Source organism: Lissotriton helveticus, chromosome 8 (genome assembly GCF_964261635.1).
Source record: "Lissotriton helveticus chromosome 8, aLisHel1.1, whole genome shotgun sequence".
Lineage (NCBI taxonomy): Eukaryota > Metazoa > Chordata > Amphibia > Caudata > Salamandridae > Lissotriton > Lissotriton helveticus.
In genome coordinates, this window is record NC_136069.1 from 586,065,892 (window position 1) to 586,078,593 (window position 12,702).

The window sequence follows — 12,702 nt, forward strand, 5'->3', positions numbered from 1 at the left end:
AGGAAGTGTGAAAAAGGCGTTACATTTTATAAAAGTGCAGGTGGAAACGTGCCTACACAAGACAATTAAAAGCAAAATGTATGGAATGATGTGGAGGGCAGATTCCCAGTTTCATGCACCGACACCGAAAATGGGTGATTGCGAAACATATAGCACTAGCTAAATTGCCATGCTTGCATATATAACAAAGGTGCCTTTGTTGCTTTATACTTTCCATTTTCACGTTTCCGTTAAAAAGTAGCTACTGCTCTTGTGCTCGCGCACATTTCAGCAAACTGTGTGCAATCTCCCCAACCGTTTTTCGACTGGGCAACACGATGCAGACGTTTTGATTTCAAGTGACAATCGTAAAGATTCTGTTTCCATTCCATACAGTATAGAGCAGCGACATATTTAACAGTGTTCATACACAAGACAAGATGCAGCCAGCGTTTCGAACGTGGTTCACATTAGGATCAGTCTTGATGCTTTCAAGTGTGAATGATTTCTACACTCATGCTATGTCGTAAAAAAAAATATTTGAAAAGAAGCTTCTTTATCGAAAACAGTTCCATCCTTTCAGTTTACAGATTTCCTCGGTGTGGCATTGTAGATAAATCGCGTGCTTGAATCAATAAGGCTTCTCTTCCCTTCACTTCCGAAAGGTTCCCTTTGATAACTTGAATGACTCGGTTTACGGCATGAAGGTCAGAGCATCTGACATTAAGCAATGTTCGCGCCCTGCCTTTGATTTGGCTTTGAAAAGTTCCCAGTGAATGAATATTGCGCCTGTTGCACAGCATCAAACTTCTCCAAAATGTCTAATCGCCGTGTACACTCCGCGGAACAAACATAACCTTTGCCTTTCCACATTGCGTTATATATTTAAAAAGTGTGCAGATAATAAAGTCTCAAATTTTCTCTGATCCGCAAAGAATCAAGGCTTCCTCACTACCACAAGACAGGCGCCAGCTCTTCCGATGTTTAAGGATGCCTTCTGTGGAGAAAGGAGACAAAATAAAATCATGAGAAACACGTTCACATATAAGCAGAATATCTATGGGATAAAATACCCCCTAGTGTCTATAATAAGGCCATTGCAAGTCACCGAGGTGTCCCATGACAATATAGAGGAACACGGCTGAGCTCCTTTTTAAGTTTATGGAACTTCTAGGGGATATACAATATTCTTAGAATGTATTGGCAAGGGGTATGTTTTCCTTATTTCCAGAGTGACACAATCATCTTTCCCACAAACCACTTAAACTCTTAGGGCCTCATTTATGAGGCCATGCGTCACTTTTACACCGCCGGTGCGTCTTTTTTTGTGACGCACCAGCAGCGTAAAAAATGTGCCTTGTTGCACCATATTTACAAAGTGACGCATCTACCTAGATGTGTCACTTTGTACACACCTGCGCTTCATTATACCTACGCCAGGTATAATGTATGCGGGGGGGGTGTTCTGACGCAAGAAAGGGTCATGGAAGTGACGCAGTGAAATCTATAAGATTTCACTGCGCCACTTCTAGGACACAAATGCGTCAATTTCTTATGCCTGCCTCACAGCAGGCGTAAGACTGTCGCAGGCCCTTTCACATGGGGCTTGCCCCATGTGAAAGGATACATTGCTGGAGTTGTGTCACTTTTGTGACACACTCCAACAATGCGTCACTTTTGTGCCATACAGATACGTCAGAAATACTGACATATCTGTAACTCCTTACGCCATGATGCGTCTTACTGTTAATATGACGCATCATTGGTGTCGCAAGGAGGAAGCAGTGAAAAGTGACGCATCGCTCTTATCACGCAGCGATGCGTCACTTTTCATAAATGAGGCCCTTAGGGCCTGATTACAATGGCAGTAACATGGATGCTTGGGGGCCCCACATTTGCCCCACTGGGCACATAGCAGAAGCCCACTGGGACGATGGCCCTGCTGGGGGCCTCAAAGTCCCTTTCTGGCTGCCTTTTCGTGGTGGTCAAAACGCCATGAAAAGGAAGTTGGAAAGGGCCATCTCATAATGCCTATGATAGGTCCCCCACAGGCAACGACCCCATTGTAGGGATTAGGGTCAAACAAATGCTTCGACCGACGAGCTCCTTGAGCTTGTCGGGGCGCCTGTCGGTTCCTCCATCCGCTGCGATCCGACCAACCACATCCTAATGCGGCGGTCGGACTGCTATGCTGGATGTCGATGAGACGCTACCAATTGACTGTCTGTGGCGGTTCCACCGACCGGTATTTGGGATTTGGCATGTAGGGGGGCATTTTATTTACAGAATCGGTATATTTACAGATCCGGTAAATATACAGAATCGGTAAAATACAGAATCGGTAAATTTACCGATTCTGTAAATCAAGATGTAGGTGGCACTGTAATCAGTGCCACAGGCCCTTACCGAATCGTTATTTACCATGGAATACTATTCCATGGTAAATAACGAATTCCAGTGTACATGCACATCTGTGCATGTACACCTGTGCCATGTGGCACACAGACATGCCCTAAGGGCATGTCTGTGTGTCACATGGCAGACAAGCCAGTAACAGGGGTGCAACAGGGTGTCAAAGTGACACCCTGTCCCCCTTGTAAATTCGGTAATTTTACCGATTCGGTAATTACCGAATCGGTATTTGCCATTGAATCCTATGGGCTTCAAGGCCCATAGGAATCAATTGCAAATACCGATTCGGTAATTACCGAATCGGTAATTACAGAATCTTACAGATTCTGTATTTTTACCGAATTATTTACCTACATAGCAATTACCGAATTGTAAATACCGAATCGGTAAAATTCGGTATTTACCATTCGGTAATTTGCTATTACCTACATCTGGGCCCTAGTTTGTAGCTCTTTCATATGGATGAGAGCTTGTTGCAAACAGGAATTAAAATAGATCTTCTAGTGTAAAATGAAATATATCCAAAAAGCTGTTTGACATTTGTTGCAAAACAATATTAGAATCATTTTAATAAAAGTCAGATTTTATTTTTTTTTAAAGCTCGGTATCTTACAATGTGCAGACACATTCAGAAAGATTATAACTTTACTATATTCACTTAAGAAGTGCCACAAATAAACATGTAGCCATTAATCTCCTTTCATCTTACAGCTAGAAAAACGAAACAGAAATATAAAAGCCAATTTCCCTTTTCATTTTTTATGACCTGACTGGCTTTTCCCCTCAGCTGCGGGCTCTGGCCACAGGCATTCTGACATCAGAAATCAGCTGTAATACGTTATTACAGTCGAGTTCTGATGTCTTTTCTTTATAATCAGTGACTGCATTTGTCAAAAGTCGCCTACTATGAAGAAATTTGAGGCAGGTTTTTGTACAGGGATTGCAGACTCCCATGTATTTCAGTACATTACTGACTATTCCAAGCAGTTAAGGACCTGATATAGAGTGTGTCCGATAGGTGATGGATAATAAATGTGACAAATGTCCCGTCCACCTTATTATAAGTGCCACCGGATATAATGCACTTGTAATAAGTTGGCAGCATCTCTCTCACATTTGTGATGGAGTACCTGTCTGCAAATTAAATCGGGGCCTTAAACCAGAATACACAGGCTGCATATAGGCTTGCATCTTTATATTGATTCACCTCATAAATGAATAGCATACAGTGGCTGGAGCACTAAACTCTTGTCTTGCCTATGCTCAAACCTAAACGTTCAAATAGCTTTTCTATGAGTATAAAGCCACTTTTACTACATGTGGTTATACACTCATAAACAATTATACTTGCCCGTTATATCACCCCAGAATACTATAATATTATATGATATTAAACATTATCTCTCAGAAGTTGGGTGTAGGTGTTCTAGTTTGAAAATGCCCATACAGTCTGTGAATATCCACAAACATGTAAGTTGGAACAGCTTGAAAGACAAGGGGAGTCCTTCTCCAAGGTGGGAATGAGCTCTAATGATCTCCTCCAAAATTGGCATCATTCAAGGGGAAGGGGGTTCCCATGGGGAAAATGAATTCCACCAGGCAGAGGTCTCAGTGAAAGTTGTCTGTACTAATACCTTCAGTTCAAGTATAAATATAAGCGAAACCCAATAACCCATTGCAAGCTTGGGTATTGGTAATCAACAACATGTTGCAAACAAGGGGATCCTATAACAAACACAGTATTGACCAGAATTATTTTCAATTGAATCAAACATCCAATAAGAGACTGGCAATTGTGTATACCTATTATCATAAGCTGTTAACATACAAGAAAACCCCAAAATAAGAAAATCACTTTACTTCTATGAGGAAAAATGTAAGACTCAAGTGTCAAAGCATTATATAGCAGGGTTTATATGTGCTAGCATGGTGCACTAGTATGATCAAAAAATGCTCAAAGTAATAGTTAGTGAAAAGGGTCATATTGGTTATAATTCACTCTTACAAAGATAAATATGTTGCATGGTTAGTTAGTTGGTAGTTGATACACTATCAGTGAAAAGTGAAATCTTGTTTTCTGTGAGAAAGTCAATCTTTTTGATCTAATTACCCCCATTTATGGCTTGGTATGGGTGGTAACTGACCTTGACTGCACCGTTGGGATCTGCTTACCAGGCAAATGGCCAGTGGTCTGATTATAAGAATGTGAAAATTAGGTGTAATTATATTTGGTACTGACTAGGGATAGGTGAAGAATTCCGCTCCGCCGGAGGAGTTCGCTAAGTTTAGCACACTCCGCGTTCTGCATCGAGCGCAAAGTTCCGCAAAACTGTGTGAAGTAACGCAGAGCTGAGTTTTTTCTCTCAAGTGGCTCACCAACGTTAAGTTGGATAGCAGTGGTGAGTGCTTGTGAGAACAAATCATGCCCTAGAACTCCTCCCCGCGAGATTTCTCAATGCAGGTGTTCCCTTTAGGTCGCGTTAGGTTGCGATCGCTCGCTTTGAGAAATCTACTGCTCGCATTGAGGATGCTTTTGCTTGAGTAGAACATTTACTAGAGTGGCAGAATGAAGCAGTGCTCTCTTGATCTGTGTGTACTGCTGTTTGCACTGACTTTATAGTGTGGGACAAACTCCTGGTGCTAAAAGTCAGTGCTAGCCCTGCTACATGCCATACTCCGCTGCTTGCAGACCTCCACTGGGCACAGCAGAGTTTTTGCATCACTTTGAGGAGTGTCACGGAGCAGAACTCTGCGAACTCTGTCCAGGCTTTGAACTGATAGCCTAGCTGTAAGTTCTTAGTTCATAATAGGGCATGTAGGATTAGAGACTCAGTAGACTTAATGCACTTAAGTGTGCTCTACTGTGGTGCTTACTGTCATTTTAAAGGCAGCACTGCCTTTCAGGCTGACTTTAACTTAAATAAATATGAAAATTCGACTTTTGATTTAAAGGTACTTCCAAAGTTCCAAAGTCTCAAAAAACTACATTATTTCTTTTACATATAAATCACCCTTTAGGTCTCCCCTAGTTGCCCCAGGGGAATGGCGACTTGTAACTATAGGCAGGGACATTATAAAATATGTTTTATAAATCCTTGTGAGGGGAAAACTGCCAATTCGGTTATCCCCACTTTAGTAAATGGATATATAGTCTATTGAGACATTTTATTTAAGTAGAAATGTTGAGAGGGGTCACCTAAAAAATGCTTCATGGTATTTAATTACTAGTAAAGATAAATTCAACTTGCCGCTGTTAGATTTAAAATTATTACAGAAAATAAGTTATTAAACTTTCTTTTCTATGGGCCAAAATACAGCTTTCCAGCTGCCGCCTCCTGATTGGCTAGCATTTCCCAGGCTGAGCCAGAGGTGCTTGATGAAGTGTTAAGTGTACAGTCAGATTAGATAATGGATTTCCTTTGGGTGGAGAAATTTAGCTGCACAAGCCCAAAGGCAGCAAGAGGGTGGGGGATCCAAACTGGTCTTCAAAGGGAGAATAACAGTTTGGGACCAGCACAGGCTGACCCCAACTGCCCCCACCCAGCCACACAGGAGCCTGAATAATTGAATGAGTCAGGGGTTGGAAGGGGTGTGTTACCTAATCTTAGCCACACCAGTGGGTTGGCTTAGCCAGATCTATCCCCAAAGGAGAAATGTTCTCCATGTTGAATTTTGAGAGAATGTTGCTTTCTGGGACAAGAATATACTAAACTTTGGAGGAATTGGTCATACACCGTGGTGTCCCCCCACATCCCATTGGTCAGGGGTGCTCCCCTACTTGATGCCCAGAATCTGTGAATAAATATGGGAGGGCTGCATAGCTCATCAGATCTGCTGGCCGAAACTACAAGGAGAAGAAGGGTTGCCCTGCTTGAATTTGGATCTGCACTCAAAAGACTGCACTCTGAAGGACTGCACCTGCAGCACAATCTGATATTACAACCCTTAGGACTTTGATTTGCTTCAAGAAGGGTTAGGGAGTGAAATCCTGTAAGCTGCAGGTTAACAGAGCCCATCTGCATCATCTCCACCAAGCGTTTCCATCCTGGAGTGTGCCAAAAGGAATTTTAAGGATGTGGCCAGGTGCTTTGTGGGAATTGCAGTCCAGAAATCCCAAGGACCATTTAGGAGATTCCATTTTAGACACTTGGGGAAGGAGACCTCTTGGGGGAAGATCCAGAAGTTAGGTGAAGTTTGGGAAGTTTTTGTCAAAAAGCTGCGAGAGGTGTCTGACTCGAAATCAAGAGTCAGGCTAGATACCTTCAACCATAACCTGGCCTAAATTTCAGGTTTGTCCCGCTGAAAGCTCTGGAACTCCAAACTGCCAGTATTTGACCAAGGCCTCGTGGAGAAGGAATCAGATGATGACAATGTCATATTGCAATTGGCCTGCTGAAGCGGACCACTCAACATCGAGTGATGTATATACTCCAGAAAAGTTTCTAAGACCGAAGGTGACATTTTGACCAATGCCTTCCCCTTAGTGTATCCGACCAGGGCTCTATTGCGGTCGGTCTCAAACTTTGCTTTGACTTGGTAAAGTATGACCAGATGTCCCAAAGTGGTGCTATAGGTTTTTAAACACTAGAAAGTTTTTAAAAAATCATATCTTTGGTCCCCTACATTATATTTTTGTTATTTGTATGTCTATTTTTTCATAAGAATATAATCTATATTTATAAATTGGAGTTGGATTTTTATTGTGTCTTACTTAATTAATGTATTGTGCTTTTAAATGCTTTACACACCTGTCTTCTACGTTACGCCTGACTGCTCATTGCCAGCTACCAAGGGTAGAGCAAGGGAATCATTTATTGAGAACTTGACTGATCCTCTCATTGTGTTTGTTGCATTATTATTAGTGGTAAGTCACTACATATCACTTCTAATAATCCACTTTCCACCATGTGGTATTTAGCGGTGAGGATATGCACTTGTGTTTAAGTTGTACCATACAGTAGGTTGAGTTAAAATCTTTAAAAATCCTCTAAATTGACTTTGAACAAAACTTTGGACTTTAAATTTGAACTAAACTGATTTTAATCAATGTTTTCGGTTTTTCTAAATGTGTTCTATTTCTGATTTGTAAAGTTTGACCCAAAACTAGGGATACCATGGAGCTAGATCTGGCTAACCTGACTAAACTCACAGTGGCTGAGCTTAGAGTTCAGTGTAGGTCTAGGGGTTATCTGCTACTAACAAGGTTAGGAAGGCAGGACTCTTAGGGCCCGACCAAGAGAAACTCCAGAGTATGAAGGGGAGGGGGTGGTTGACCCCTCAAACATCATCCCAGAGGAGGATGATAATGATAATTCTTCCATTGCTCACAGTACTAGGCGTATCATTCCAACTGGTGGGAGGAGGGAAGTTTCTCCCATACAGAACACAGTAATGCCCCTAAGAGAGATTGGCTAGCCCTAGCTGTGATTGAATTGGAGAGGATGGAGGAGAGATGAAATTGTAGCTGTGGAAAAGAAGGCAAGATTAAGATGTCCAGGAGTGATGGATTTGATCCCAAGCGCCACAAGGGGATAGTCCATAGGTTTGTAGAGAAGGATCACATTGGCAAATGGCTGACTGCATTTGAGAGGGCACTTGAGATGAGAGGGGTCAACTCCAAGTATTGGGGTTTACTTTTGTTGGAATTGATCCCAGTAGCTGGAAGGAATAGGCTCCTGACTCTGATGGGGAAGAAGGGGAAATCCTACCAAACACATGAAAAGATGACTAGTCAAAAACGTTGGTCTGAACCCCGAGGAGTACAGGGTGAAGTTCAGGGACACTCAGAAAGTGAGCACACAGTCCTGGGTGGACTTTGTTGACATCTTATTGAAGGCACTAGAGGGCTGGATTGAAAGTAACAAAGTGAGTGCTTATGATGGGCGGTATGAGTTAATTCTTAAAAAGCACATCCTAACTCATTATCTACAGGAGACAAGAGAATTTACGCCACTACCTAGTAGTTGGGATCTATCAGATGCCAGAGAACTAGGAGAAACAGTTGATGAGTGGGTAAGAACCAGGGTTTTGAAACAGCACCAGGGAGGCGATCACAAGAAAGGAGGACAGCCCCCGCCACCCCAAGGAAAAGACCATGGGGAAGGTCAAAGAAGAAGGAGTACTCACAAGTCCCACTAAAAAATGTACACGAAGACGGGCCCCAAACCAACCTGAATTCAAGTTGGGGGGGTTCTGGGAAATATTAGTAGGTTATTTGATCCCTCAAAGATAGGGAAGTGCTTTGACTGCAATCAGCCAGGGCACAAGAGAGGAGATGCTGTCTACACAAGGAAGCTCCCTAATGGTGTGCAGTCCCAGAGGATTGCTAGTGTAGATGGGGGGTTGGAGATTGTCCCAGAGATCGGTAATGGTTTGACAGAGGCAACCTTATTGTCGTTGGGTGGGGTGGATATTACAACCCTGACTGCCTTGCCTCCCAGCACGGAAAGGTACCAGCAGAGACCTAAAATCAAAGTAACTGGGGTTGAGGCTCGGAGAGATACAGGAGCCAGAATGTCTATGGTTACAGCAAAGCTTATTTCTCCAGAGCAGATCATACCTGTGTGTATTACTGGGTAACCTATGCAGACTTCAGATTGGGTATGTGCTGTGACCAGGTCACGACTATCCACGACTATTCAGAAGGGAAATGCTGGACAATTGGACCCTGGAACAATGAGCCAAGGATTCCAGGACAATGGAAATGAGTCCTGTGAGCCAGCTCCAGGAGCTCCAGGGCTGCATTAGGAATCCAACTATGAAGGGGAGGATATGGCCTCTGAGGCAGGGATTCCATCTCTGGTAGATCTGTCAGATTTTTCAGAATTGGTAGGAACCAGTGGACCCTCTAACTAGGGAGCTTTGTCAGAGACAGGCAGACTGTCACATCCTGAAGAGCTTAAGGTAGACCACCTCAAAGCAAGAGGAGAGGGATGACAGTGGATTCCACAAGTCTACTGGTAGGATGGGGTTCTCTACACTAAGGCCAGAAACCTTAAGGAAGGAACGACCAGGAGGTTGATGGTTCCCCAGAAGTACAGAGATTTGCTCCTGACTTTCAGTCATGACATCCACTTGGCAGGTCATTTGGGACAGAGCAAGACTTGAAACCTGTTGGTAAATCTATACTACTGGGCCCCACATGACCGAAAAGTTAAAGGAGCTCTGTATCTCCTATGTCACACATAAGGCCAATGGCAATAAAGGGGGAAAGTCAAAGGCTCCCTTGAGACCACTGCCAGTCTTGGGGGCTCCCTTTGAGAGGGTGGGGGTGGACAATGTTGGTCCTCTAGAACCACCAAATGCATCAAGGAACAGGTATATCTTGGACCATGCCACTAGATACCCTGAAGTAATACCACTCAGGACACTAAACTGCTCCTTCAGTGGCTAGGGCCCTACTATGTGTGTTCATTAGATTGGGGTTCTTAAAGAAGGTGTGTTGGAAGCCGGAGTCCCAGACCCGCACTACTGTCACCAAGTGCGAGACCCGGGGCTCCCCACTCAACGGTAGGCCAAATAAAGACACCTTTTGGGATAGCCCTGTTCTCCCCCTTAGTAGCTTGGCACGAGCACCCAGGCCTATCTCCAAAGCATGAGTATTCATTATGTGCAACTACGCCCACAGCAACCTCCTGGTGACACCACCAATGGACTCCACACGAGTTTGACAAAAACTAGTATAAACTTATACAAAAAGCTATACCATCAGACCACACGATACCAAAGCCAACATAGAATACAGGGTAATATTCATTCCGGCTGGCTGGTAGGTTCATATCCCAACCACTGCTTTCAAAATGCGATGCTGGTCGTAATGCTAGAATCACACACGTTGCAATGGACAAACAAGAGTGCACTGTGTTACAATACAATCATGTGCTGAGCAAAGGAGAAATAATACAATGCGTAATGATGCAGCCCGGAACGTTGCAATGGGAGAAATAATGCCATGCGTACTGCTACATTCATGTAGTGCACAATAAAGGAATAATGCAAGGCGTCACACCCCAATCACGTACTTTGCAATGAAGAAATAATGCACTGCGGGCCTCTACAATCATGTACTTTGCAATTAAGGAATAATGCAATGCGTAACTACAATCATGTACTTTGCAATGAAGAAATAATGCAATGCGGGCTGCTACACTCCTGTACTTGGCAAGGGATAAATAATGCAATGCGTAGCACTATAATCGTGTACTTCGTTATGCAATAATAATGTCAGGTGTCATAAGACAGTCCGTCAGTTCGTTAGCAGCAATATTGGCAATGTGTATTACGACAATCAGCCTCTTCGATAACAGTTGCCCCCCACATGGTTCAACTATGACACAAAGTACATCTTCTTAGTCTGGCCCCTGTACTGCCACTCCTTTTGTCAATACGGGCCCCACTCTGAGCCGAAGCAAAGGCTCACGTCATCAGAAGGACTGAGAGGCCGAGAGAGTGTCCCTCCGAGCCCACACCCCGCCCAGGTAGTAAGCCACATTACCTGGGGGCGAGACCCGACTCTCCTCTCCTCATTCCATGAACCTGGCCTTCCGTGCAGAATTCTCTCAACGGGCATCAGCGGCTGGGCCTGGCAGCTCAGCTCCTCTGGGGCTGCCGGTCCGGGCCACGACTGTTAGGATGGTCTCAGGTGGCCGCAGGGCACACATACCCCACGCCCCGGAGATTACTTTTACTCTGGGTGCACGTTCACACTCCACCCTCTGGGCCTCTTCTGGCACAAAGCCACACACACAACGTTGATGGGACTTCACGTCGACTCTGAGTGCGTGCTCACCAGGGACTCCTTCCGGCGGTCTCAGTTGGCACTAAGACATGCAAATCGCGCTGTGGAGACTCACTTTCTTCCGGTGCACACGATGATCAGCCGATCACCTCCACAGTCCCAGGTTGCACCAAAGCACCAAAGCAGTAGTCTTGCTTGTAGAACGTCTAGCAGAGGGATTAAGTTTGGTCCCGCTATTTTGTTCTTAATGCTTTTTAGTGCAATGGCCAGTGATATCCCTCTGTTCTTAATTGCCGTTTTTTGTTGTTTGAAAGAGCCTTTCGAGTCGAAAATTATGCCCAAATATTTATATTCATTGACTGTTTCTATCTTCTGGTCTCGCAGAAACCACTGTGGGTATGACTTTTAAATTTTTTGATTTAATATCATTACCTTTGATTTTCCTAAATGTATACTTAATCCATTCTTTTCTGAGAAATTACTCATTGTGTTGATAAGGTGTTGAAGGCCAACAGGGGTTTGGCTTATTAATAATAAATCGTCCGCGTACAGTAGGTTCGACAAATTGAAGCCCCCTAGCTTTGGGGCGTTGTGATTGCATTTGCCAAGGACCTCGGAAAGATCAGACATAAAGAGGTTGAACAGGGTCGGTGCGAGGACGCACCCCTGCTTCAGACCTTTTGTAGTTGTTATTTTTCTTGATAGACAATTACCTGCCCCCAGTTTTATTTGGATCCAGGTTTCTGTGTGCAGTAAGATCAGTAGGTTCAGCAGTTTGGGGTCGGCGTCCCAGCTTGAGAGCTTGGCCCAGAGTTTCCCTCTGTCTATGCTATCAAATGCAGCTGAATAGTCAATGAAGCACACATATAGCGTTTTTTTGTGTTTGATTGTAGAATCTATTAGCAGGGAGAGGGCTAGAATGTTTGTTGCTGCCCCTGTATTTTTTTGGAAGCTGGTCTGATTAATGGGATTAAGTTTTTCTTTGATGCCCAAGCTGATAGCTCTTCTAGAAGGAGCCCCGAAAAATATTTGGCATCTATGTCTATAAGGGCAATGAGCCTGTAGTTCTTTGCTTCGCTCTTATTGCCTTTTTTGTGAATCGGGCGTTAATTGATCCCTTCCAGGAGCTCGGGATTTGTTCTGCCACCCAGATTTTAGTGAAGAGCGGGAGCATTTGCTCAGCCCAGTAATTTGGTTCTTGCTTGTAGAGGGCAGGGGGGATTCCATTTGGTCCTGAGGCTCCCTCTTTCTGGCCTTTCGCTATTCTTCCCTTGATCTGTGATATTGAGCCTGGAAAGTTGGTCTCCTCGGCTGGTGGCTTTTGGCCCTTCGTGTCCCGAACTTTTAGATCTTGTATTGCTTTGTCGGTTTCGTTGTTGAAATGGTTGGTTAGGTGTTTTACCCAGGTCTCCTCTGTTATATGGGAATTTTTTTCAGGGGCTTTAGGATTCTCAATTTTGTTAATAGTGTTCCAGAATCTCGCACTGTTGTTATTTCTGGCGTCGTAGAGCAGTTTCGCCCATGTTTTTTCCGTGGAGTCCTGTTTTATTCGCCACAGGATCTTATTCTTATTG

The 12,702-nt window shown here is 43.9% G+C and overlaps 1 protein-coding gene across 1 annotated transcript in view; it reads right to left on the reverse strand.

The window, feature by feature from the left end:
- Nucleotides 1–370: 370 nt before the first annotated feature.
- KLHL1 (kelch like family member 1) overlaps nucleotides 371–12,702 on the reverse strand; it is a 1,526,090-nt gene continuing 1,513,758 nt past the window's right edge. Inside the window, exon 11 of the mRNA XM_078657414.1 lies at nucleotides 371–976. Coding sequence (XP_078513540.1) covers nucleotides 917–976 — 60 coding nt within the window. The 3' untranslated portion in view covers nucleotides 371–916. The remainder of the gene's footprint in view (nucleotides 977–12,702) is intronic.